Here is a 26,800-nt window from a genome sequence, read left to right as displayed (position 1 = left end):
CAGCACCGCTGGACCACTCCCAAGACCCAGGACGAGTCCCCAGGGACACCTACAAAGCTCCCAGGAGGTAGAGGCTTGCCTCCACTCTGCCGCCACCGGGTCCAGCCCCCACTGCCCTCCTTCCGTGGGCCAGCCCCTCCCCACTTCCCCCAGCCGGCCCCACTCTGGCCCCTTCCTCCCTCCAAATCAAATGACACCGATGACTCATGCTCGAGGAAGGCCATTTATTTCCAAGATATAGACTATACTTTTAAGACAGGACTTTTCAGAAGCAGGAAATCTTAGTTGTCGCCTAGAGAGGTGTGTCAAGGACACAGTGAAAGGAGACATGCGCACGTGGGGCCAGAGGCTTTTCCAACACTGTTACAACACTTTTTTAAATGAGCAAAACATCTTTAAAAATCCTTATAAATTCTTTATAATATGTTACACATTTAGAGACAATATTTACAGTAAAAGGGTGGGGGAGGGGGGAAAGAGAAATCTACTTTACAGCAAATCTTTGCATAAAACAAGACTGACCGACGTGGCGGTGGGGTTCACAACCCCACCTGGGCTTCCCTGGGGTAAGTGAGGGCGTGTGTGGGGAGGCCTGGTGGTCTGAGGTCTATTTACAACGTGTGGGGAGAAGAGGGGGCTGGGTCCCGCCCATCCTGAAGGAACAGCCCAGCTCAGACCCCATAAATCAGTGTGTGTGTGTGTGTGTGTGTGTGTGTGTGTTTGTGTATGAGTGAGTGAGTCTAGCAGGGGGTACCCTGGACCTTCCCAAAACTGGGGAATCGGCAGCCAGCTCCCACGGTCAACACGCTTAGTGAGGGTGGTTTAGAGGTTGGCAAAAAGTTGGTGAGGGGAACAACCCTGGGAGGAGTCTCAGTTCCGCCTCTGTGGAGTGGCCCTAACTTCCTTCTCTGGCTCTGACAAGCGGCAGGGGCAGGATCCCTGGATGCACCGAAGGCGGGAGGGGTGGGGGTGGGGGGCTGCTGTACGTGGTGGGGTTGGGCAGCAAGGGGCAGGAGAGGCAGAAGTTGCTACTGGAAACACCTTCTGACAGTGACTAGCACACTCGCACACATACCCCCTCCGCCCATGGACACGATGACCCTACATCACCTCCCCCACCTTAGCTAGGAGCCAAGAGGTAATGGAGAGGCACGGAGGAAAGAAGCGAAGAGCCAGCATCACCCCGGGTCTTTCCTTTAGTCCGGGACTGAGACCCGGGAGGGGGGTGGTTCCCTATCCACACCCCATGGCCAACAAGGGTCTCTAAGTGCAGATACAGAAGGGCCCAGAGGGCCCACTCTGTCACAGAGCTCCAGCAGCCTGTCCCCTCTCCGCTCCCCACTCCTCTTACCTCCGGGGTGTCCCCCTCCCTCCCGCTCCCGCTCCCTGTCCCAGCCGGGGCCTTCTCGTCTGCCCGCCCCCTACCGATCCCGCACACAAACTAGAGACGCGGCCTGCAGCGCCAGATGCACCGGGGACACGAGAGGGGGCGCAAGCCAGAGAAGACTGGGGTAGAGGGACCGGCGCGGGGCGGGGGGCTGGTCACAGACACTGATGGAGGCGGGAGGCGGCCGAGCGGCGCGGGGGCTGGCTCTGCAGGGCCCCCGGGTCCCCGGGCGGCAGCGAGGCCGCGGACGACGGCGCCCGGGCCTTGGTGGACTCCAGGCTGCTGAGGCCCGAGTCCTTGTTGTCGCTGTGCGCCCGAGGGCCCGCGGGCTCCGGGGCGCCGCCCCCGCCCAGCTCCTTCCACTCGTTGAAGTTGAGGTCGGTCAGCGGGCTCTGCACCACCACCGTGTGGCGCCGCCAGCTGCTCCGGCGCCGCCGCGTCTCCGGCGACAGCGGCCGCCGCAGCCGCACGGCGAGCATATCGTCGGCGGTGCCGCGGAGGCGCAGCCGCAGAGCCTCGATGCGCGACGGCCGCGAGCCCAGCGCCGCCACCGCCGCGGCCGCCGGGGGGCGCAGCGACTCCTGGCTGCTGGACGAGGCCGAGCCCGGCGGCTCGGCGGCCCGGGGGCCGCCCCGCCCCGCGCCCGCGCCCTCGCCGTCCGGGCGGCTGCGGGACAGGCGGCGGCGCGCCAGGGTGTCGCAGGGCATGAGGCGGTGCGAGCTGAAGGAGGGCCGGCGCGCCGGGCGCCCCCCGGGCCCCGCGCCGGCCTCCGTGTCCGTCTCCACGTGGCTCAGCTCGCTGCGCTCGTCGTCCGCCTCGTCCCCCGCGCCCGGCCGCCGGCCCCCGGCGCCCGAGCACACGCTGCGGTCCATGGTGGACAGGGTGGAGTAGCCCGAGACGATGGAGCGCGTGTCCGCGGCCGGTCGCTCGTCCGGCGCCGCCGGGGGGCTGAGGCGCCCCGGGGCCTCGGAGGCGGCTGCGCCCGGCAGCGGCCCCTCCGGCTGGTCCCGCGCCCCCGGCGCCGGCGCCCCCGCCTCGGGCTTGTGCGCCTCCTGCTCCGAGTCGTCGTCGGTGCTGCTGCCCAGTCCCCGCGCCTCCCGCCGCTTCTTCCGCTTGCGGTTGACCGCCGAGATGAAGGAGATCGCCAGCATCTCCCGGGCGTACGGCTCCTTCTTGGGGACCCACGAGCCCTGCGCGGGAGACAGGTCAGCATGCAGGAGGCGCCCCCGCACCGCGACAGGTCCCAAGCCGGCCCCGCCCCCCCCCCCCCCCCCCAACTCCCAGGGCCGGCGTCCTAAGCCCTTCCTCCCTGATGGCTGTCCCAGTGGGAGCGTCCCTACCCAGCCGGGAGCCGGCCAGACGCGGCCCCCCTCAATATCCCAGTCCCCTCCGGTACCCACTCTGGTCTCAATCCAGACTCTCGGCTCCTTCCTGTGAGCTGGGGCCTGGTCCCTCACCTCCACCCCAACTTCCACTCCATTCCCCAAGCCCAGCGCTAGATTAATCCTTGCAGACACAGCTCTGGTGATAATAGCCTCTCAACAGCGAATACACTTGACAGTTTGAACCCATTTTATATATACCAGCCCAGATTATAATCACCAGAGCCTGGCAGGGACGTCCCTCCCCCCATGGCTTCTACCCCCTCCATCTCCACTCACTCCCACCTGGGAAACCTGCCTTTCCACCTAGGCAGTAGGTATGGGCCTCTCCAGGGCAACCGGCCCAAGTTCACTTCCCCTTCCCACTACAGCCCACTGCATTTCAGCCATCCCACCGGGGCCCCCACCCATAGTCCCCAACCCCACATCAATCTGGCCGGCTCGGCTGCCAGAAGTGGCTACCCAGTTCTGAACAATCTGAACGATCGGATTGAAGGCACCCCAAACAGTGATTTCCAACCCCATGCGGGGCAACGTCACTGCTAAGTCCTGTGAGTGTTTTCTGGTCCTGTCCTTCCGTGATGCCCCAGCAGAGCCCACGGTGACCCTCACGGGCCAACACCAAACTACCTCTTGAGCTCCAGAACTCTTCTTCCAATGGCAAATCCATCTCTAGCAAAGTGTCTGTGGGCACCTGAAACTCACCTATCTACAACTACTACACTAGGCTCCCTACACCTGCCCCAAACGACCTGCATTCATGTTCCCCACCTTCAGGTGGTTCCCTGCCTCCTCCTCCTTCCCTGCTGCTTCTCAGTTTTCCTGAAGTGACTCCCAAAGCCAGCTCATCCTCACCATCCTCTGTCCAGGCCCTTGCTCTGCCTTTTCTGGGTCTTTCTGCCATCGCCTGATAGGGGTCCCTGCCTCCAGCCTTGCCTTACCCCAGTCCCCCCTCCTCTAGAGCAGTCAGTCCTTCTAGGCAAGGGAGGAATCTGATCACCTCCAGACTCTGCAGGGCCCCCCACCTTCCCCAGGATGAAGCCCAGACACAGGGCCCTTTACAACCTGTTACCCGCTTTGCCAGCCCTCCCTACCCTAACCTCAACACACCCTTCACTCTGGCGATGCCCACCTGCCACACTGACTTGCCCTGAGCCACACCGCCCCCTCTCCCTGCCCGCCTATGTGCTGTATAAGCTCTTAGCCCTCTTCCTAGGCCCAGCTCAAATATGGCATCCTCTGTACAGCCACCTCTCAGCCCTCCCATGGCCCTTTGAAAACACACCTACACCTGCTCTTCTCCCATCGGAATAGCTCTGTTTCCACATCATCTGTATCACACTCAGAGTTCCTTGAGAGCAAGGTCTGTGGCCTCTTTGTGTTTGTGTCCATGACTCCTAGTGCAGTGCCCGCACATAACAGGTGCTCACTAAACGTTAAGTGACTGGGGGCGCCTGGGTGGCTCAGTCTGTTGAGCATCCAACTCTTGATTTCGGCTCAGGTCATGATCTCACTCTATGAGTTCAAGCTCAGCTTCAGGCTCTACACTGACAGTACAGAGCCTGCTTGGGATTCTCTCTTTCCCTCGCTCTCTGCCCCTTCCCCCCCCCCACACACATACAAACATACATACATACATAAACGTTAAGTGAATGGACAAATGGGTGAATGCAGTCCCCTCAACACAGAAGGCCGTGCACAAGCACAGGCTGAAACTGGTCCCCCTGCTGGGCTGGAATGACCTGCCCTGTGACCCCTTCTCACGGGTCACCTCCTGTTTCAGCCACGGTATAATAATGGAGACACAGAGATGCCTCGTGTGGCCACCGCATCCTATGTACTGTCTCTCACATCAGCTGGTTCTGAGGAAGCTGAAGCATGTCAGGGAGTCAGGATTCATAGGCATGCGGCTCCTGGGCCATGGCGGTCAACGCTGCACGGCTCCAGAAGGCAATCCCCAGAGTTGTGCGATCTGGCAGTTCTCTGATCAACCTGAGACACAGGGTAGCCAGTGCCACGGTCTTTTCTGGCCAGTGCTCTCTGAGGCGTTTGCGAGGCCACTAGGACCATCAGATCAAATTATCCTCTCATCCCAGCTAGTTACAGAAGCAGAGCAGTCATAATGGTCACTTCCAGGAATGTAGAGGTCGGTACATTCACATAAAGGCCAAGGCGTCAGCCCAGGAGAGGCTACGGGAAACCAGGGGGCTAGCAGGAGCGATGGGTGGGCTAGATTCAGGTCACTATAATGAACTTGCTCCCTGCCGTAGAAGTCTTATGACGGGAGTGAGCTCCCCGTCCCCCCAGGCACACTGCGTGTCAGGCACACTGGGCTCGCTGGGACCTGGCCAGTGCTTAGAGACCCGGACAGACAGGAGTCCAGTTCAATCACCAGAGTTTAGTGATTTCACCCACTACTATGAACAGAATTGTGTCCCCTTCCCCAAATTCGTATGCTGACGCCCTACCCCCCAGTGGGATAGTATTTGGAGATGGGGCCTTTGGGAGGTAATGAGGTCATGCCCTTGTGGTGGCATTAGTGCTCTTATAAAAAGAGACACCGGAGAGCTTTCTCTATTGTAATCTCTCTTTGCTGTATGAGGACACAGCAAGAAGGCGGCCATGTACAAGACAGAAAGAGAGCTCTCACCAGAAACTGACCATGCTGACCCCTTGATCTTGGACATCTAGCCTCAAGAACTGTGAGAAAAAATGGGGCGCCTGGGCGGCTCAGTCGGTTAAGCGTCCGACTTCAGCTCAGGTCATGATCTCACAGTTCATGAGTTCGAGCCCCGAGTCGAGCTCTGTGCTGACAGCTCAGAGCCCGGAGCCTGCTTCGGATTCTGCGTCTCCCTGTCTCTGCCCCTGGCCCGCTCTCAAGAGACATTCGGTCTCTGTCTCTCTCAAAAGTAAATAAACATGAAAAAATATATAATAATAAAAGAACTGTGAGAAAATAAATTTCTCTCGTTTAAGCCATCCAGTCTGTGGTATTTTGTTATGGCAGCCAGAGCTAAGACACCAACCCCCTTGGCCATCAAGCTCTACATCCTTGCCTAATGGGTTCTGTCTCAGAGGGCAAACCCTGGACGGCGAGTAGCTGGCTGTGAGAGCTGGTTCAAAACACCAGCTTCAGGTTCATTGATTTTCTCAGTTGTTTTCAATTTCATTGATTTATCCTCTTTGTTATTTCCTTCCTTCTGCTTGCTTTGGGCCCTCCAAAAAGAATATTAAGTACAGCAGACATACTTGTGGTTATAAGGAGAAATATTAGGCTTCGTTGACAGGTGAGGAGCTGAGGATCAGAAAGGGGTTAAACAACTTGCCTGATGTCCTGAAGCTAAGTGGTGGAGGCAGGACTCAGACCCAGGACTGTCTGTGCTTTCTTTCTTTTTAATTTTTAAATTATTTATTTTGAGAGAGAGCGCGAGTGGGGGGAGGGGCAGGTGCTAACAGCGCGGAACCCAACACGGGCCTCGATCTCATGAGCCGTGAGATCATGACCTGAGCCGAAATCAAGAGTCGGACCCTTAACCGACTGAGCCACCCAGGCGCCGCGGACTGTGCGCTTTTAGCCACTGGGAGCTCTGCCCCTGGCCACCTGGCCACCTAACTCCCAGGCCGGATACTTCTATTCCACCAGATGCCTCACCCAGCACGGCCACGGTGAGTGACTTCTCTGCTTACCACGGTACGCACAGTACCTCCTGCTTTCCTTCCCTGTGACCAGCAACTTCCTCAGCATCCAGCGGCAATTCTCCCCATTCCCTTGGCCAAAATCAAGAAGTGGGACGGCTTAAGCAGGGAGAAAGCTTCAGAATTGCTTTGGCACTTACCTTGGACTTGGCTGGACTGCAGGTGGTAGAATCTGTCGGTGAGAGAGAGAAATACAAAGGAAAGTTAAATCGGGGCAGGAGAAGGCTGCCTTGTGCACACGATTCCCTCTCCCCGGAGGCTTCAGGAACCAGGGAGATCAGACACCTGAGCTCTCCCCAGGTGTTGGGAGTGTGATGGGCTTCTGGTGTCATTTCTCATGGCCCAGGGACGGTATTGATGGCAATCGCCACTTCCTTTCGAGGTAGGAAGTGACTGACGTCAGGCTGCCAGTTGTGAGACCCTCATTTGTCAGGGTCAAGGGCAAGGAGGGCTTCTCTTTGGGCCTAGGTCCTCTCCCCTCCCCTCCTGTCCCTGTTACTCTGAAGCACTAGAGAGAAAATGCCAAATATCAGACGCAGTCCACGGAAACCACAATGAAACACAGCGAATCACAGATGCTCTGGAGAAATGGAACCACACAGTGCACAGACAAGGGGGCGCCCTACCTCCACCCTCACCACCACCCCCACTCCCGGGACAGGAGGAAGAAGAGGGACCCCGTGAATGATGGCGTCGAGGGGCAGACACCAAGTAGGTGGGACCCAGGAGGCAGAGCGCGCTGGTGACTAGGGCCTTGATAGGCTCCGCCTCCAGACTCCTCGTCCATCTGCCTTCCCGGGGGCAAGGCCCTGTTTATCACCAGAGTTACGAGAACGAATAAAATCATTACATCAGTAGGACTGGGGTCCCGCTCCTTTAAGATCACTGGGGGTGGAGAAGGAACCACAACCAAATCCTGGCAGTGTCCTCTCCAGGACAGGGGAGGGGGTAGGCTGATCTAAGGACCTCCCGGGGTCTGACGGGGCAGTGGGCAGGCACAGTTAATCCACACTCTCTGGCAAGCAAGTGAGTCCTCCTCCCCACCCCTCCCCTGCACACGGTGAGAGGAGCAGATGGCCAACCACACAGTGACACACACGAGGCAGGGGAGCGGCAGCAGGTGATTAGAAGAAACAGGGGGCTCCTCTCTGCCATCCCCACCCACCTTGTCCCCTGGCTCCCTCCTCAGCCTGCCTCTTATAACTAGGGGTGCTGCGCTAGGCCTCTGTCAGAGACAGGAGCCGTCAGAATACGAAGGGCGGCCTGCCCACAGGGCAGGAGAAGTTAATGCCTTGGGCCGAGGGGCTGCTCTGGGCTGCTCTGCTACGAGAGTCTACGGCCCTGAAACAGGACTTAGGGGCTGAGTGACCAGGGGCTCTGGTTTCAGAAGCGGGAAGAGTCAGCCCTCGGAGCCCACCAAGGCAGGAGCTGCAGTTATAGAGAGGCTTCTGAGGGTGACATCACTCGTGTCCCGACAGGCTGGGTCCCCCTACCAGCCAAGCCTCCCCCTGTCCAGATAACCGGAGGTGACCGGGTTCAGCACAGAGAAAAGCCCAGAGTCTGGGGACCGCGGCAGAGGTGAGGGAGCAGTCATGCGGTGCCCAGACTTCCCGGCAAGGGGACAGGATCTGGCTCCGACAAATGCCTCCTTCCTCCTGAGGAGGGGCCTTCAGATGGGAGGGCTAGGGTGGGGGTATGTTGTTCACAAGCGGGGGTAGCCGGTATGTCAAGGGTGAGGTGCTCACAGCCCGGGACCTTTCTGCCTGCCCCTCGGGCCTGCCCAGCCTTCTTATAATCACCCGCCACTGTTAGTGACCGAGGCCGCAAATGCCACACTGTACCCTTTAAATCTCCAACAGGTCCGCTGGAGGAGGGGAAGGGGAGAAGAGAGAGGCAGGGTTCAGGGGCGGGAGGAGAGCACAGGGAGAAGAGAGAAGGGGGCAGAGGGGTGCAAGGAGAAAAGGAAGAAAAATTAAAAAGAGGAACATGCCCAGAAGGACACAGCCCATGAGAAATAAAAAGCTCAGGAAGGAAACCAGTGAAGGAGGGCGAACAAAGCCCCTACCCAGCCCGGGGAGGGGCAGCTGAGCAGACAAGGAAGCGGGCCCACAGGCAAGCAGACCTCCCCAGAGTGGAGAAGGCCCTGCCACAGCCCGGGTCTCTGTGGTGGGGGCAGGGAAGGGCCCCGCTGGGGCAGAGCAGGGAAGCTGGGCGTCTGGCCAGGCATCTGGGACCCTTGGGAATGCGAATCCCACCCCCACTCCCACCCGTCCCCAAGCCCCTGCACTCACCTGAACCTGGGTCACCAGGGGGCACTGTCCTGCCAATGTTAGGCAGGAGGTACTCAATGTTGGGCACTGACTGAGGCTCCTTGTCATCCACAGGAGTCTGCAAACAGGAGGAGGGTCAGCCAGCATGTCCTCAGATGGCTGGACCGTGGATCCCGCAAAACAGGGTAACCTGAGGCAGGGCCCATGACTCCTCCATCAGATTGGGGCTCACCAACTGTCTCTCTCATCAGTCAGGCACTCTTGAAGGCAGGTCCTACACGTACCCCATTAGACTGTTTTGTGCCTTCTCCAACACCTTGACTGAACCCCAAAGGCCGGAGCTGTGTCTCCACCATCAGACTGGATCTTTCTAAGATCTATATCCTCCACATAAGACTGGAAGGTGGAGTCTGCCTTTGCTACTGGACTCAGTTTCCTTAGAGTGGCTTATACCTCCCCCCTTAGACTGGGGACTCATGAAGGCAAGGATTGTGTCTCCCATTAGACTGGAGGCTCCTGAGAAGAGGGCCTATGTTTCCTCCATCAGACTGGGAAGCCCCAAGGGCAGGGACCTTCCCCTGCTTGAGTCTTACTGCCTGCCCCCTTCCGGCCCCCAGCCTGAGATGCAGGCCCACCTCAGACCAGACCCACTCCACCTTCCCTCTGCGTCACTTACTCTCTCTCCCTTGTCCTCGTCATCGCTGAAGAACCAGTCTGACTGCAGAGGAGACAAAAGGAAGTGGTGAAACTCAGCGTGGGAAGGGGCTGAGGGAAGACGGAGACACGGGCTCTGGACCTGCACAGTCCAGAGGACTCCACTCAGACGCCATATGGAATGGGGCAGGAGAAGGTTCTCCCTCTTCTCAACAACCCCCAGGCTGGCCTGGTCACTGGATGTTCCCAAGGGAACATGGATTCCCAGGACCAAACCCCACAGACTATGAGAAACCCTTGGGGAGAGAAAAGGCTGGACCCCAGTGCTGGAGGGAAATGCAGCCTGGAATGGGAAGGGCTGAGGATTGATGGAGGGCCAGTTCAGGAAAAGCTTCTCCGCCTGTTTTTCACTAGATATTGTCCAGAACACATCTCTGGGGCTCGCTCCCAACCGCAAGCCAGAAGCGGGGACAGCAGTGCCATCTAGCGCAGGCTGGGTCCACTGCAGAGAGAAGGCCCACCTGTTGCGGCAGCCAGAAGAGCCCTGGGCACCACATTAGCTACTGGGGTGGCCACTCTCTCCCCCAGCCAGAAAGACAGAAGTGCCGGGAGGCAAATGTTAGGAGGTTCCCTGAAGGGAAGGCAGGAAAGAGTTTTCACATAAATGCCAAACAGGACAGAAAATAAAGTAAAAATCTGATTCGTAAGTATGTTTGGTGAAATTTGAGAATCTTAAAGATAAAAGCCTAAAAGTTTTCTGGAGAAAAAAAAAAGGTTGCTTACAAACGAGCATCAGCTGTAACTAGAACTTTCAGCAGCAGCAGCAGCAGCAGCAGACATAAGAAGATAGGTAGTATTTTCCTGTATTGCTGGATTACAAACGCAGGAATTTTGAGCCTAGAATTTTATACCCTGCTAAACTCTCAGTTGAGTGTGAACTAAAGCTACTTGAAGACATCAGAAAGCTTGCTGCACAAAGATTCTCTTAACTGTGTATATGAGCACAGTTAAGAAATGACCCCGGGGTGGAGTGACCAGCTCGGAGAGGTGAGGATGAATGTCCACGGTCGATCCAAGCAAGGATACTCATATACACATACAATTGTACACACACAAAGTATATCCATGACACTGTGGATTTCGAACACAGAGGGAGAAACCGGTGATGGGTGACAGTACACTAAGGCACTTGGTTTTTAGATGTGGTGGAAGGAAGACAATGGATATTGATGAGCTTTAGGAATAATCAGTGAGAGTGAAGCATAAGTATGGGCTGTTATAATTGTATAATTAAACACAGATTGGGCTTTATACATTGTGTAATTTTCTTTCTTTTTTTTAATTTATTTTGAGAGAGCGAGAGCGAGCGTGGGAGGGGCAGAGAGGGGGAGAGACAGAATCCCAAGCAGGCTCCACACGCTGTCAGCACTCGGGGCTTTAACTCATGAACTGTGAGATCATGACCTGAGCTGAAATCAAGCTGGATGCTTAACCAAGCAGCCACCCAGGCTCCCCTAAATTATGTCATTTTCATATCGGGAAAACAAAAATCAATCCATCGAAAGCAAGGTAGGACAGATGGAAAAGAAATAACATGAACATGGGGTAAACAAAAAACGACACTTAAGATGGCAGAGAGAAGTCCCAACAACACAGAAATTAGAATCAATGAGTTAAGCTCACTGGTCGAAAGTTAACACACACAGAATATTAGGGGCGCCTGGCTGGCTCAGTTGCAAGTGTGCAACTCGATCTCAGACTCATGAGTTCGAGCCCCACATTGGGCATTACTTAAAAAAAAATACTGTTTGTTAAAAAATAAATAAATACAATAAGACAAGGAACGTGGATTGAAAGGATACGTATTACCCAGTCAGACTGGGTAATTATGGCGGGAGCAAAGTGGGGTCAGGGATGAAGGGGGAAACAAGGAGGCTTGCAGGTTGATTATGACCATGTGCCATGAACCTCAGTTATTATTTGCCACAATCTGGCATATTATTAACTCAAATAAGTGGCAAAGGAGAGCAACAAGAAAGAGAAGAGAGGATAAGAAATAATGCCAGATCGAAAAGTCAGTCTTCTCGGGCTCAAGTCCACCTCGGGTAAATGACCTTCTTTGAGGCTATTTACTTATCTGTAAAATGGGCATCACAGGAGTATCTACTTCTAAAATTGTGGTGAGAAGGAAAATGAAATCCGGTGTGGCTATTATAAGAAACTAGAAATACCAAGTGTCGATGAGGATGTGGGGAAAAGGGAACTGTCGCACAGTGTTGGTGGGAATGTAAACTGGTGCAGCCACTACGGAAACCAGCATGGAGGTTCCTCAAAAAATTAAACACAGAACTACCCCACGATCCAGGAATGTCCGGGTGGCTCAGTCAGTTAAGCATCCGACTCTTGACCTCTGCTCAGGTCCATGACCTCACAGTTCGTGGGTTCCAGTCCCGAGTCAGTCTCTGCACGGACAGCGTGGAGCCTACTTGGGATCCTCTCTCTCGGCCTCTCTCTCTGTCCCTCCCCCTACTTGTGCTTTCTCTCTCTCTCTCTCTCAAAATAAACAAATAAACTTTAAAAAAAAAAAAGAGCTACCCTATAATCTAGCAATTCTGCTTCTGGGTATTTTTCTGAAGAAAACAAAAACACCAAGGAGAGATATCTGCACCCTTTTGTTCATTACAGCACATTATCTACAACAACTAAGACACGGAAGTGGCCTGAGTGCCCGCTGATGGAGGAATGGGTCAAGAAGATGTGGCGTGTATATAAAATGGAATACAACTCAGCCACTGAAAGAAGGAAATCTTGCCATCTGTGACCACATGGATGGCCCCTGAAGGTACCACGTATGCTAAATGAAACAAGTCACACAGAGAAAGACAAATACCGTATGATCTCACAGGTGGAATCTAAAACAAACAAACAGACGCAATCCAGGCTCATAGGTACAGAAAACAGGCTGGGGTGGGGCCGGGAGTGGGGGGTGGGCAAAGTGGGTGAAGGGGGTCAAAAGGTACAAACTTCCAGTTGCAAAATAAATAAGTCGCGGGGACGCAGCCTAGAGCATGATGACTGTGGTTAACAATACTGCATTGTGTTTTTGAAAGTTACTAAGAGAACAAGACTGAAAAATTCTCATGGCCAGAAAAACAATTGTAACTATGTATGGTGACGGTATATGTATAGCGCTGATCATCTCACGGGATATATACAAATACTGAATGGTCGTGTTGTTACACGTGAAACTAATCTCATGTCAATTATACCCTCCACTTAAACATTTCAAAAATAATGAAATACCGTGTGTAAAATATTTAGTACAACACATTGCTAATGTACAATGAATGTTAGCCATCATTAAGAAAAAGTGCAGTCCCCGGAGACAGGCTGAATAGAGGGAGCCCTAAGAAGCCCAGCCTTTAATTCGGTTTGGAGGTACCCAAAAGTGCTGTGGGAGCCCAGAAGCTACCGGGTAGCCCAGAGTTTTCTGGAAGAATTCACGCTAGCTGGTGCCACCCTGCTTTTGCACATCCCTGTGCCTGGAACGCTTTCTCCCTGCTCTGAATGGCTAAATTCCTCCGGGTGTCGTAAGACAGTTAAACTCGCCCCTGACTACGCTCCCAGCCCTACAGCTGGGGCAGGGTTAGGTCCTTCCATGGGCTTCCCTGGCGATAGCCCAGAGAATGAAGAAATGACATCTTCACTGAGGCACTGCTCATTCACAGCAGGGCCTGGGTTCCAGTCACCTCTGCATCCCAGCACCTGCACCTGCCTCTGGCATGCCGATGAGGTCAATAATGAGGTCGCTAATTCATATGACACCTCTTACCCGCTAAGTGGCATTTTAAGTGCTTCACGGACATTAACACATGTAACCCTCACAATTACCGTGTGAGGTGAGCATTATTATCATGTCCACTTTACAGATGAGGAAACTGAGGCAAAAAGAGGGTAAGTCCCTTGTTCAAGGCCCCACAGCATGTAAGGAGCAGAGCCAGAGTTGAACTTCAAGCAGGCGGGCCCCAGAGCCAGTGCCCTCAACTGCTACCTCAGCGGTTCTCAAGCGGGGTGCCTCCGCCTCCCGTCCCCTGGTGGGGGGGGGGGCATTTGGGAAAGTCGGCAGACACTTTCAGTTGTCACGACTGGAGGGAGGCTCCTGGCATCTAGCCAGAGATGTTGCTAACCATCCTGTGCTACACAGGACAGAGCCCCACAAAGAATCATCTGGCCCCAAAGGTCACTAGTGCGGAGGCTGAGAGATCCCAGTGTACGCGGAGCGGCAATCATGTTCGAACAAATGCCTTGACGCGGTCTTTGGGTTGCAGCTGACTTAGTAAACATGGGAATGAGCTGGTTGGTGACTTGCCACTGGGAGGACAGGAGCCCCGGGTAGGGAGGCCAGGTGATGGCCGCAAAGTCACCCACGACCTACAGCCATCCGCTGATGGGCCAGGGGCTCAGAGCCAGAGTCAGAGAAGTCTCTGCCGAGGTCCGATCCTGCCTGGGCCCGCGACTCCAGGGGCTCCGGGAGCCACGTGTTAGACTGGGGAGCTGAGATTTTCCAAGGGATAAGTTTTCCCAGACTAAGGGAAATGTTGGAATGAGAACAGGCTTTGACGTTCCCTCCCAAGGCTCAGAGCCCTGACCACCCAGTGGAGGAAGGAAATAAGCGGGCAAGGCCAGTCGGCGTGACCAAAGTCTACCCCACTGCCTCACGTCACTGACCCTGGCCGGCCAGGCCAGCTCTAGGATGGACCCCGGAATCTGGCCTCCCAGCAGGGGCCGAGGAAAGCACCAACTTTGGTCAGACAAAGCTGGCTTACAATCCTGGGGCTGCCACTTAATAAGCTGCGTGACTTTGAGCAAGTCACTTTGCTTCTTTGAGCAAGTCACTTTGCTTCATCTGTAAAATGGGAGTAACATGGCCTGGTTTCCCTTCCCTAAAGTATCTGTGACGTTGCAGACGCTGAGGACCCCATTCCGCTGGCCAGCTGCCGGTCTTATTTCTCCTGGCAGGAGGGGGTCGGGTTCCATCCACAGGCAGATTTGGAAATGGGAAATCTGTGATTTTTTTTTTTTTTCTTGAAAATCTAGGATTTATAAAAGCATCCCTTAGGGCCCCAGAAGGGGGCGGCGCTGCCCCGAGTTTGGCTCTAGAGGACCAAGGCCTCCTGCGCCCTCTGCTGGCCGCTCTAGGTTCTCATCCCATCCTGGACAATAACTAGACTCAGACACAACAGGGCTTGTGGTGCTTCTGGGAGCCATGAGAAGGGGGGAGACCAGCCCAAGACATACAGAGGACAAGTGCAGGATCCTGTCTTAGCCCTTGCTCCGCCCTGCCTCATCTGCGTCCCCTCCCCGGGCATCACCATTTGCTCCCCCAAGCCTCAGTGGGGTGGCAAGGCAGAGCTCTGCCCCTGCTCCCTACATCCGTCTGCGTGTTTCTACAAGGACACTTTTCCTGGGGCCCCCTTCTGAACGTGCCCCTGCATTCACCCCTTGGCTGTCCAACCCAGCCGCACTTTCCCTGACCATCCTCTGCCCTCTGACCCTCACCCTCATCTTAGAAGCTCAGGGGCCTCCTGATTCTCCTGCTGGGAATGGAACATCCTAGAAAGACAGGGATTCTAGGATCCATTCCTGTTTGGTCCGGAAACGCAGCCCATCGCTTCGGAAGGGCATGTGCCATCCCAGGAGCATTTGCTGAAGCTGCCTCATCCTCCACTGAGCACATCCGCCCAGGCGAACAGGAGCGAAATGCCCAGGGGGACATGGCCTCGGCCTGGAGTGGCTGCTTACGTGCTGGATCAGCGTCTCCACGATCTTATAGCGATCAGGCATGTGGGTCACCATGTCCGCCATGTTGTCCTCAGACGTCCTCACCAGTGTCGGCCCGAAGACCAGGGCCAGGTTCCTGGGCTCCATCTGGGCAGGGGAGGAAAGCAGGTCAGCATCAACACTCCATGAGCTCTGACCTCCAGTCCCCCAGACCTTCCTCACCCCAGGCCCCTCAGGCCCAAGGCCCATCCTGAGCTATGCCTGGCTTAGGGGATGGACACCTCCTTGCTGGGTAAGGCAATGCCTCACAAGTAGAGTACAGGCCAGATTTCAGCCTCGCTCATCCCCAGGCCTAGCAGCCGAGAGCAGTGCCCAGCCTGCTTACCCATACCGTGCTAACAGTGACAGATGCCAGAATAGGGACCTGCTGGAGGTTCTAAGGGTATTTTAAAACTGGGAGCATTCCTATAGCTCCATTCATTTTTGCAGAACCAGAAAATACAGAGGTCTGATTAGAAAAACACAATATGGCATGAGAGACTGGTTTAGTCTGTGGAGTGAGCAACGCTTGATTTTAAGGTTATGAGTTCGAGCCCCATGTTGGGTGTAGAGATTACTTAAAATATTTTTTAAAAAAGGAAAAAAAAAAAAAGAAAGAAAGAAAGAAAGAAAAATGCAATGCAAGGGATTTGAGCTAAATCCGAGGATAGATTTCCATCAGACACAGAGGGACTGTGGCTCTCTGCCTCTGCGAGACCCTTCAGAAACTCCGGAGATGGCTCTCCGGGGAAGAAGCACTGGCTGGCATGGAAGGGTGGGGTGGGGACAGAGTGACTACGGAGGAGGGTGTGCCTAGAGGGCCTAGAGTCTAGAATATGCTGAAAGGACCCTATATGCCTCCTTCCCCCACATTCCACGCCAGAGTCCCCCCACCTTGTTTTTCTCCGAGTGGTCAGCAATGGTCTTCAGATGGCCCACGAGGAATTTGAGAGTCTCATAGTAGTGTCCTGGGAGATCCCGGATCTGGGCGGGAGCGAGAAGGGGCATGGGGCTGTGATGGCCTCCCCATCTCCCCAGCACACCCCACAGGGGCTCCCACCGCCATACCTCCGGAGTCTGGAAACCACCCTCTAGCCAGCCCCCTTGGAGAGATGGAGAAACGGAGGCCCAGAGCGGAGAAGGGCATCTCCAAGGTCACAGAGGGAAGTGGCGGCACTGGGCTCCAGGCCTCCCCACCGGGGGGGGGGGGGGGGGGGGACGGGGGGGGTGCTCTCCAGGCCCAGTGTGCCTTTTGCCCGAGGGCGTGTCTCTTTCCTTACCAGCTTCCGGAGCGTCTTCATCCGCTCCCTCGAGTCTTCGATGCGATTGGCCTCGATGAAGTCGTTGTATTTGTCTAGAACACAGTGAAGACTCTTTAGAGAGGTGGGAGGCAGTCCCTTCTCCCACTCTCACGGTGCTTCCAAGCTGAGGAGGCCCAGGCTGCTCCAGCTCAGCGTCGGCGGGGGGGGGGGGGGGGGGGGGGGGGGGGTCGGGTGGGGGGTGCTCCATGACCTTGTGTCTATGTGACCAAACCCACTACAGCTGCACTCAGGGGCGCACCCGACCTGGGGCAGCCCAGGTGTGTTTGGGGAGAAGCAGGACCTGAGCTGCACGTGGATACTGGAAAAGAGGTCCTCGTCCCAGGCTCCGGGACAAGGACACCACAAGGTCAGAAGAGGTTACCTAGAAAGAGGGAGGGGCCCTTTCAGCCTCCAGACGCCCACCCCACCTGTGTCAAAATGCCCCCCAACTCCCTTCAGAAGAAGTGCATGGGGAACTTTAAAACATGGAACAGGCTAAGTTTATTCTGAAACTCATCTGACGAGTAGCGGAGAACAGTCTGTAAAGGAAGAATCACGAGGGAGGGCTTGTCCTATCCGATACTGAAACGCGCTAAAAAGATAGCATAGCTTCAGCAGCCTGGGCCTCACGGAGGAGGCTGGCCAAGGACAAGGACACAGAAAGGAGGGGAACAGGCCACGTGGATCTTTACTATGTGATAAAGGCAGCGTTTCAAATCAGTGCGGAAGGATGGAGGGGTCAATAAATGTCCCTGGGACAATTAGCTCTCTTGTTGGGGGAACAAAAATCCATTTCCGGCCCACATAATAATACACAAACATGTGTGATTGCATTAGAGAGCCAAATGTCAAAGTTGCTAAAATCTTGGGAAAACCAAGAAGACGTCTTTACAGCCATAAGGCCTTCCTAAACACGAGATGCAAGATCCATTAAAGATGAACAGCTTTGACTACACTTAATTGTTTTCAATTTCTGCCCTGAACAGTTAATAGGCAAACGGCAGACCGAGAGCAAATCTCCGCAAAAACTAGCAAAGGGTTAATACCCATAATACACAAGAGCTTGTCTCGTACAAATCGATACCAAAAAAGACAAACAGCCCAATAGGAAAATGGGCACACAGTCTGAACAGGAAATGAGAGGAAACAGAAAAGGCCAATAAACTAATGAAAAGATAGTTAATTTCCCTAATAATGAAAGAAATGAAAATGAAAACATAATGAGATGACATTTCCCTCAACCAATTAAGAGAAGTCTAATAAAATGCTGATAACATCTAGGGTGGATGGGGCCAATTCTCTCCTATGCTGTTGGTCAGAATATGCACTAGGGCCTTCTTCTCAGAGGGCAGCTTGACATTAGCTTTCAAAAATGTTGACCAGGACTTTGACCTGGAAATTCTACAGTCTAGGAACCCACCTCTAGGACACCGATCCGGGCATGTAGGGACACCTTCAAGGAAAGTCATTGCAACGCGTTTTGTAAGAGCTAAAATTTGAACACAACCTGAATATCCATCAATAGGGGAGTGATTAGGCAAATTATAGTCTATTCCGACTACGAACTACCAGGTGGTTGATTTAAAAGAAGAATGGGGTAGAGCTCTTTGTACAGACACGAATGAATCTCAGAATGACAAGCCTCCTTTTGTTAAGAACCCCCACCCCCCACCCCCAGGGGTGTGCTGAATCCTGCTCACACCGGCTCCTGAGGGCCAAAGGTGTTCATCTCTCTTCTGACTCCACGTTGGTGGCAGCTTATCGGTAGCTTGAAATAAGGCGCAGTAGGAGTAATTGTACCATGGAGACTACCGATCAAGGCTTTTTTCCCTGGAGAGCCAGATGGCAAACATTTGCCAGCACGCAGGCAAACTCACCCAACTCTAGACCCTATCTATGCATGGTTGTCTCCGTCACAGGTGTAAGAGGGTCTGGGAAACAAACAGATCAGCGAACGGTCAAGAGCTGGGCTCTGGAGCCGGACGCCTGGGGCTGAATCCTGGCTCTGACACTGACAACGTGCGTGACCTTGGGCAAATGATTTAACCCCAGTTTCCTCATCTGTACAATGGAGATAATAGTACCTACTCCATGGAGTTGTTGTAGGGAGCAGTACTTGGCACACAGCAAATGCTCAGAAAGGGATCAGGATAGTCTCCAGGGATGGGGACTAGGAGAGTGACAGGCACCTTGGGGTGTTCTTTATTTGCATCTATACTAAGTTTGTTACAAGCCCATGTTTCTCTTGTATTGAAACAAAAACCCAGGTGCCTGGGTGGCTCAAGGGGTTAAGCCTCAACTTTGGCTCAGGTCACGAGCTCGCGGTTTGTGAGTTCGAGCCCCATGTCGGGTTCTATGCTGACAGCTGGGAGCCTGGAGTCTGCTTTAGATTCTGTGTCTCCCTCTCTCTCTCTCTCTGCCCCTCCCCTGCTCTCTCTCAAAAAAAATAAACACTGGGGCACCTGGTTGGCTCAGTTAGGCATCCGACTTTGGCTTGGGTCATGATCTCACTGTTCCTGAGTTCAAGCCCCACGTCAGGCTCTGTGCTGACAGCTCAGAGCCTGGAGCCTGCTCTGGATTCTGTACCTGCCTCTCTCTCTCTCTCTGCCCCTCCCCTGCTCACACTCTGTCTCTCAAAAATAAATGTTAAAACAATTAAATAAATAAATAAGCATTAAAAAACAACAACAACAAAAACCCAATGAGTAAAGCCAACAAACCCAATAAAACGAAGTGGTCAGAGTGCAGCACAGACAGGTGTCCCTCCTCCTCCCGTCCTCCACTTCCACCCCCACTCACCGTCGGTGAAAAGAGGCTCAGGCAGTTTTCGGAAGAAGGACTTGAGTAGACTGCTGATCACATTGAGGTCCTGCCAGCGCTGGGGAGAGGGCGAAGACGTCAGGTCCCAGGCAGGCCCAGCGGGGTACACAAACCCCATCCCCCCCCCCCCCCAGGCCCAGCCCAGGTGCCCACGCCTCCATGCTAGTCTAGCCCGGCCCGGCCCTCCCTGGGGTACACCCACACCAAGCTCTGCCCCGACCAGGGAATCTCCGGCCTAAGGAGACTCATCAGGGTGGTGGCAGCAGAACAGCGCCCAGCTAGGTCCTGGCCCCCTGACCAGCTGGCCCCGACCCCTCCCTGCTCCAGCAAGCCCAGTGAGCTCCCGCATTTGCCCACCCACAGCAAGTACTAGGTACCTTCTTTGGTGCAAGCACTATGGGACGGAAGTGAGGGAAACCTCCTTGGTGGTTGGACCTCCTCGGGCCTACTAGCACTCAATCCTGCCTCCCAGGGCTCCCCATTTAGTGGAGAGCCACCCTTGGACCCCCTCTCCTTATCCATGACATAGCAGTCATTCATGCCTGGCACCTGCCTATCTCAGGCCTTTTGCACATGCCAATTCCCTCCCCTAGAAGTTTCCTCCCTTGCCCTTCACAGGCCAGCCTCCTCATCCTACCCAAATGCCATCTCTGCAGAGACGCCTTCCCTGACAGTCACAGCTAACACAGCCACCAATGCCCCTGCCCCTTCATCTGTACAACAGCCCTGACCTTGTTTCTTCCATGGCACTTACCACACTTTGTCACTGTTGTATGCATTTTTTTCCTTCCCTGCCTACCTGCCTGGCAGGACTGTCTGTCCTGTCCTGTCCCCCCTGTCCCCCACTGTGCTCCTATCACCTAGTGAGCTCAGTTAGCCTGGCACCTATATACCCTAAGTGAGTAGTTCTCAACAGGGGCAGAATCACACCCCCAGGGACAGAACCCCCTTGGTTTCCACAACACCAGAGTCTGGGGATGCTTTTAAACTTTCTGTGATATACAGGACACCTTCCCACAACAAAGAATTATTCTGCAAGGCATCAAGATTGAGAAACCTGGGTTGTTTTTTTTTTTTTAATGTTTACTTATTTTTGAGAGAGAGAGAGAGAGAGAGAGAGTGCAGGGGAAGGGCAGAGAGAAAGGGACACAGAATCTGAAGCAGGCTCCAGGCTCCAGGCTCCAAGCTGTCAGCACAGAGCCCGATGCGGGGCCAAATTCACAAACTGCAAGATCATGACCTAAGCCAAAGTCAGACGCTTAAACAACTGAGCCACCCAGGTACCCCAAGAAACCCTGTTTTAAATAAATGGATGGTTGGGGCGCCTGGGTGGCTCAGTTGGTTAAGCATCGACTTCAGCTCGGGTCTGATCTGTTTGTGGGTTCAAGCCCCACATCGGGTTCCGTGCTGACAGCTCAGAGCCTGGAGCCTGCTTCGGATTCTGTGTCTCCCTCTCTCTCTAACCATCCCCTGCTCACAATATGTCTCTCTCTCTCAAAAATAAACAAACATTAAAAAAAAATTTTTTTTTTAAATAAATGGATTGTTGAATGCAAGAATGAATGAAGCATGGCCGGTCACTATCCCTTGTGTCCACGAGGGGGCACCACCACCCCGTGCAAAGTCCAGGGTAACAGCCTTGACCGGAAGGGCTCAGAGTAACTCAGGCCCGGAAAACAAGGTAACACTTTCCACAAAGACACGCAGCTCCACAACACACACACTCAGTACAATGGCCCCACACCATCCCACGAACAATACCCTCCCCCTCAGGTTCATCAGGAGTTACGGTCACCCTACCCACAGCACTTAACTTCCAGCAGTCCCCAAGACAGAGGACAGGACTGGTGTCTGAGACAAAACTACACGCCCAGCACACTCTGGGCCCTGACTTGGGTCCGCTGCCCCCCCAGCCTCGGCCATGCTTCTCCCTGGCTAAGCCCCAGCGAATGTGCTTTTGGGCATATCCCCAAGCCAGCACAGGGCCCGCCCACCTGCCCCATCACCTCCTGGCTGTTCTCATCTCCAAGCTGCCAAACCCAAGGCTTCTGGACCCCTCCCACGTGCACACATCTGCCACTCATCCCCAGCCTCACCTGAGCCCCCCCTCTCCTCTGTTCCACACGGAGCCTGGCCCTTCACTCCTGCTGCCCACCCTCTGCCCACACAGCAGTTTCCTCCATCGTCCCACTCTGTGCCCCAACGCCAGCATGTCCATCCTCCAGTGCACTCTTGGGGACTGCCTGTTTGTGCCATCACCCCAAATCCAGGCGGGGGGGGCCTGCCTGACACATCTTCCCTCTCGGGCCCTACTCCCCAGTTTCTGCCAGAGAGATACCACCAGCCCCCAGCTCAAATGTTGGCTCCTCCCTGCACCCCCCTTCCTCCCTCTCATGTGGTCAACTCCTAGAGCTGCTCCCATCTTCCTTATTCCCCTGGGGCCACCGTGTCCTCCTGGCCCCTGGCACTTCCCACATGTCAGCAATTTCTCCCTTGGATGCCCCGCTCTGGGCCTCCCTCATTTGTATCCGTCAGACTTAAGCTAAAGCAGACTCCACTCTGATTTATGCCTCCCCAGCTGAAGAACCACTGAAGGCTCCTTATTGTCCCTACTGTCAAGATCAAAGACTTCAGCGGAGCCATCAAAAGCCCTCCACCTCCTGCCCCGGGCCTCATCCTCCCCCCTGGCAAGCCCAGGAAGGAGGAATGAAATGGGCCTGTTCTCTGTCTCGACACTCAGACCCTTCTCTGGGATTTTGGAAAATGCCATCGTTCCCAGCCTGGACTGCCTTCTTGTCCACCTGCCCCCTCCCATTCACGCTTCAAAGATTCAAACACTCAAGTCTACCACCTGCTCCGGCCCTCGGCATCTTCTCCTTCCTCGTCGCACAATCTGGCCCTTGGTGAGAGAGCAGCCTTCTCCCTTGGCCACTGTCCCACACGTACTTATCTTCTCTCCCCATGTTTTCCCCAAGGGCAGGAAGACGGTCAGGTATCACATAAAGCTTCACTAAATATGTGACTCATGGGACTTCATTGCCCAGATTCCTGGTTTTCCAAAAATCTTTTTCAGCAGAGCCCCTTTTTGCCAGACAGAATCATACGTGAAAACCCAATATGAAAAAACAAAAAAATGACATTAAAAACAGAACAAAGCAGATTTCTCTAGTTTGAGCAAAGACCGGGGTTCCTGACCTGCTCCCAGCCTCCCACAGCTTTTTGGGGGCATACAGTTTGAGAAACACTGACCCTGCTGCACATTCTTTTTTTTTCACGTTAAAATATCTCTTTGGGGGGCCCCTGGGTGGCTCAGTCAGTTAATCCTCCGACTTTGGCTCAGGTCACGATCTCGTGGTTCGTGAGTTTGAGCCCTGCGTCAGGCTCTGTGCTCACAGCTCAGAGTCTGGAGCCTGCTTCGGATTCTGTGTCTCCCTCCCTCTTTGCCTCTCCCCCATTTGCGTCCTGTCTCTTTCTCTCTCTAAAAATAAATAAAACATTAAAAAAAATTTTTTTTTAATTCTTTTAATATATATTTTTTGAGGGGACGCCTAGGTGGCTCCGTCAGTTAAACGTCTGGCTCTTGGTTTTGGCTCAGGTCATGATCTCATGGTTTGTAGATTCAAGCCCCACGTTGGGCTCTGTGCTGACAGGGCAGAGCCTGCTTGGGATTCTTTCTCTCTGCTCCTCCCCTGCTCATGCTCACTCTCTCTCAAAATAAATACTTAAAAAAACATATATTTCTTTAGTTTTTTTCCAGCTTTACTGAGATATAACTGACTTTTTTTTTTAAGTGAGCTTTTTTTTTTTTTTTTTTTTTTTTACAGGAAGTGGAACTTATTGGTGGGCATGAATAGGGAGGGACAGCACCAAGGTTCTCATGAATGCAGAACCCAGCAGTTGTCCAAGGGGCCACGATTAGGGATGTATTTGACCCCCAGCCATCTGGGATGAGCCGCTTTTTGGCCACCACGTCTACAAATTCATCCGCAATAAACTGAGTAAAGCCCCACTTCTTGGGAATGTGGATCTTCTGGCGGCCAGGGAACTTGAACTTGGCCCTATGTAGGGCCTCGATCACAGACTCCTTGTTCTGCAACTTGGTACAGATGGACATGATGACTTGGCCGATGCAGACCTTGGCCACCGTGACCGGGGGCTTTCCAAAGGTGCCCCGTCCCCCCATGCCGCATACCCGTCTGGAGCCTAGACCGGAGACAGCATGAGGCCAAACCTCAATGTCCACTGGGAAAGGCTGTCCCCAAGGTCCCTTAGGGCAGCCTATACAATCAACAGGCTGCATACACCACCAAGGAGGCTGCTGTTTGCAGCTGCGGCACCCTGGGTCCCCGTGGGGAAAGAGCACAGTCGGCTTAACCGGCTGCTGAGCCTGCTGCAAACTTTTAAGTGTGGCTGTCAGACTGCTTCACGAGCCGGCTTTGTCTCATCTGACCGGCCCCTCCTCTTCCCACGTTGCAACCATTCAAAGTCCTGGCTGCTCCAGAAAATACCACAGGCTCCCCTTCTAAGCCAGGGGTCTGCGGAGCACAGCCTGCGGGTCAAGTCCAGCCTGCGGCCTGGTTTTGTGTGGCCCTGGAGCTAAGAACGGTTTTCACGTGTTTAAAGGACTGAAGAAAAAGAAAGAGGAGGAGGAGGAGACCGCGTGGTAACCAGCACCTAAAACATCTGCTACCTGGTCCTTTACAGAGAAGGTGAGTCGACTGTTGGCAAACCTTCAGGGCCCGCCCCTTTGCCCAGGCCATTCCCTCGGCCCGGAATGCCCTCGCCCGGCTTTCACCGGCTTTTAATGAACTCTACTCATCCTCAAGGCCCCCAAACTATTGCCTGCGAGCCTCTGCCTCAAGGCTCCCTAGCCACGACTGCACCTGTCAGGCCTCAGTTGGGGGGGATGCCCATCCCCGGGCCTGGCCCGCAAGGACAGGTCCCGTCTCACCCCTCTTCGTGCCCCGGCCCGCTGCCAGGCACGCTGCAGGGTACAAGGAACACGACAGACACACACGCCACCTTGGCCCCTCCCCGCCTCCACAGACTCCCCGGCTGCACCCACCTCATCCTGTAGGTTGATGTCCCCGGGCCCACGGTTGAGCTGCTCCTGCAGGCTGGACACCACTGCATTGTTACCAGGCACTCGGTAAATGCCTGTGGACTCCAGACCCCGTGCCTCCACGATGCGACAGCACGCAGCCACGATCAAGGGGACCCGCTGCGGACAGGCAGGGCAGACGTGTTAGGAAGGTAAAAGGCAGGATTCCCCACCGGTGAGCCAGAAGAGGGGGGAAGGCCAAGACGGGAGCGGTACACGGCCGGAGCTGCTGCCCGGGGGCCCCATGCAGGGGAACAGAAAGCCCTCACCATCTCCGGGCACCAGAGCCTCACCATGGTGGGCACGGGAGCACTGACTGGAGGGTGGGGATTCCGGGCTCTGCCTCAGTTCTGCTGTTCCCTCCCTGGGCTCTGCCCCCCGACAACCCCCACAACCGCGGTGTCTCTAAGATGAGGCGGAGAGCTGGTTCCAAAGTCCCTCACAGCTCTGACCCTCTGTGCCTTGGTCTGCCCCCTTCTCTGCCTGTCCTGGGGTACGGCGGGGGCTCACCTGGTTCTCTATGGCTGGTTGGCACTCCTCCAGACGGACCCCAAACGCCCTAGGAGCTGCCTTCTTGTTCTTCTTGATGATGTTGATGCCCCATGGGGTTTTGGGAGTGGCAGCACTGTCATCTGGGGTCGGAGAAGGCAGACAAAGTCAGGGTGAGCGGGGGGCGGGGGCGGCCGGGGAGGGGCAGCAGCCACACTTGGTCACACACACCCACCCATGTTTGGACATGTGGGGACTCCATCAGAAAGGCAACTGGAATGCTGAGGGCTGAAGGGAAATTATATCCTGAGAGAAGGCCTCAGAGATGAGGGGGTTTATTCCTGAGGAGTCAGCCCTCGGAGGAAAGTAAGGACTTCTATATGGCCTCGAGGGCTAAAACAACAAGGTGGGGGTCGCAGATTCTGATACAACCAAAGAAAGAACTTTCTAATAGTCGAAAGTGTATAAAGAGGGAAAAGGCCGCCTCCAGAGAGCATGAGCCTCCTGCTCCTGAAGGGACACAGGCAGGGACTTGGAGAACACCCAGCTGGGATGTCACGGAGGGAAATCAGGTTCCAGGCCCTTCCAGCCCTAAGACTCTGGAAGCCCCTAGACCCTCACAGGCATACACACACAGACTGACATACCAGGATAATCCTGGCACACATCTAGCCCAACACATGCACACACACACACACACACACACACACACACACAAGCCCTTGGCTCCCATGTAGACCCACAGAACTGACCCCCACCCTCCCACGTGTGCACACACACATACTGCCCCCTTAGCAGCCACCTTCCTACCCTTGCTCCCTGCGGACTGGTCCTGAGTCCTGAAGCCACGTGCGGTACTCTGTTTGAGGAACTCAGACTTGAGGCCCCCCAGGCCACGAGAGACTTTGGGGGAGGAGTCAGCTTTGGGCCCAGAGCTATGGCTGTGTAGGAAAAGGAGGAGAGGAAAAGTCTTCATCTGGGGTCACCCAACATGCCACCTGCCCCAGCCTCCTACCACCTTAGACCTCCCCTCCAGCCCTGACAAATCCCTCCTTGTCCTTCTGGGGACTGGAGGCTCTGCCTACCCACCCACCCACCCCCACCCCCATAGAGGGTGATTCAGAGGCTGCCTCGGGCCCAGAGGTGGGCCAGGAGGATGACCTCTGTCTGGAGTGCCCCCCGCCTCACGGTCAAGACTATTCATGAGAGCTGGACCTCACCTTACTTTGCGATAATCATTAAGCTTCTTGCTGATCAGAGCTTGGTTGGCACAGCCGGGGTCCTGGAGGAAAGGAAAGAGAAAGCAGACCCCCTCAGTGCCCACAGCCAGCCAACTCAGGCCTCATCCCTGGCCCCTGCCTCGGCTTCGCCAGCTGGAGGGCACCGACCCTGGAGCGAGAAAGACCAGGGCTGGACTCCCGAGCACCCCCTCACCAGCTGTGTGACCTAGGTAATCCACTGGCCTCTCTGAGCCTCAGTCTCCTCCACAGTAACAAAGAAGATAACATGGCAACCTCACGGTTGGGCTGCAGAATTGTGCATGTAACACTCATCACATTCCTGGCCAGGCACAGAGGAGATGCCCCTAGGAGCGGCAGCCCTGGCAATAATGGAAGTCACGTGGGACCCCCTGACTGTACCCTGCTGGGGACAGCCCAGCCAGGCCCCCCAGAACAGGGCCACACATTCCAGGTACCTTCCTCCCTACAGTAAGGAAAGACAATGTCCTGAGGGGAGCAGAGCCTGGTTCAGCCAAAGGATGTGTCTCTGGTCAGTAAGAGGGTCTGTGGCCCAGAGGCCAGGTGCTGGCACCCCTCTCCCCCTGGCCCAGCATCCTCATGGCAGAGACCAGCCCTGGAGCTCAGGACCCCCACAGAGCT

General features: G+C 54.9%; 1 protein-coding gene, 1 non-coding gene and 1 pseudogene across 5 annotated transcripts in view; all 3 read right to left on the bottom strand.

Annotated features, from left to right (window-relative positions):
- Positions 1-210: 210 nt before the first annotated feature.
- Positions 211-26,800, bottom strand: part of ARHGAP23 (Rho GTPase activating protein 23) — an 80,019-nt gene continuing 53,429 nt past the window's right edge. For all 4 annotated transcript variants that reach the window (XM_043584238.1, XM_043584237.1, XM_043584239.1 and 1 more), the window contains 12 exons: positions 26,141-26,202; positions 25,731-25,861; positions 24,942-25,063; positions 24,396-24,551; positions 19,310-19,388; positions 16,490-16,563; positions 16,104-16,193; positions 15,192-15,317; positions 9,412-9,453; positions 8,757-8,853; positions 6,606-6,637; positions 211-2,577 (listed from right to left, as the gene is read on the bottom strand). In XM_043584238.1, the coding sequence (XP_043440173.1) occupies positions 1,543-2,577; positions 6,606-6,637; positions 8,757-8,853; positions 9,412-9,453; positions 15,192-15,317; positions 16,104-16,193; positions 16,490-16,563; positions 19,310-19,388; positions 24,396-24,551; positions 24,942-25,063; positions 25,731-25,861; positions 26,141-26,202 (2,046 nt within the window). In that variant the 3' untranslated portion in view covers positions 211-1,542. The remainder of the gene's footprint in view (positions 2,578-6,605; positions 6,638-8,756; positions 8,854-9,411; positions 9,454-15,191; positions 15,318-16,103; positions 16,194-16,489; positions 16,564-19,309; positions 19,389-24,395; positions 24,552-24,941; positions 25,064-25,730; positions 25,862-26,140; positions 26,203-26,800) is intronic.
- On the bottom strand, positions 23,115-23,810 carry LOC122486012 (annotated as a pseudogene).
- Positions 23,581-23,714, bottom strand: LOC122486213. Its single transcript, XR_006298065.1, has one exon. It is a non-coding gene; the product is annotated as a small nucleolar RNA SNORA70 (small nucleolar RNA).

Source organism: Prionailurus bengalensis, chromosome E1 (assembly GCF_016509475.1).
Source record: "Prionailurus bengalensis isolate Pbe53 chromosome E1, Fcat_Pben_1.1_paternal_pri, whole genome shotgun sequence".
NCBI classification, from domain to species: Eukaryota; Metazoa; Chordata; class Mammalia; order Carnivora; family Felidae; genus Prionailurus; species Prionailurus bengalensis.
This window is presented reverse-complemented; position numbering and strand designations above follow the sequence as displayed.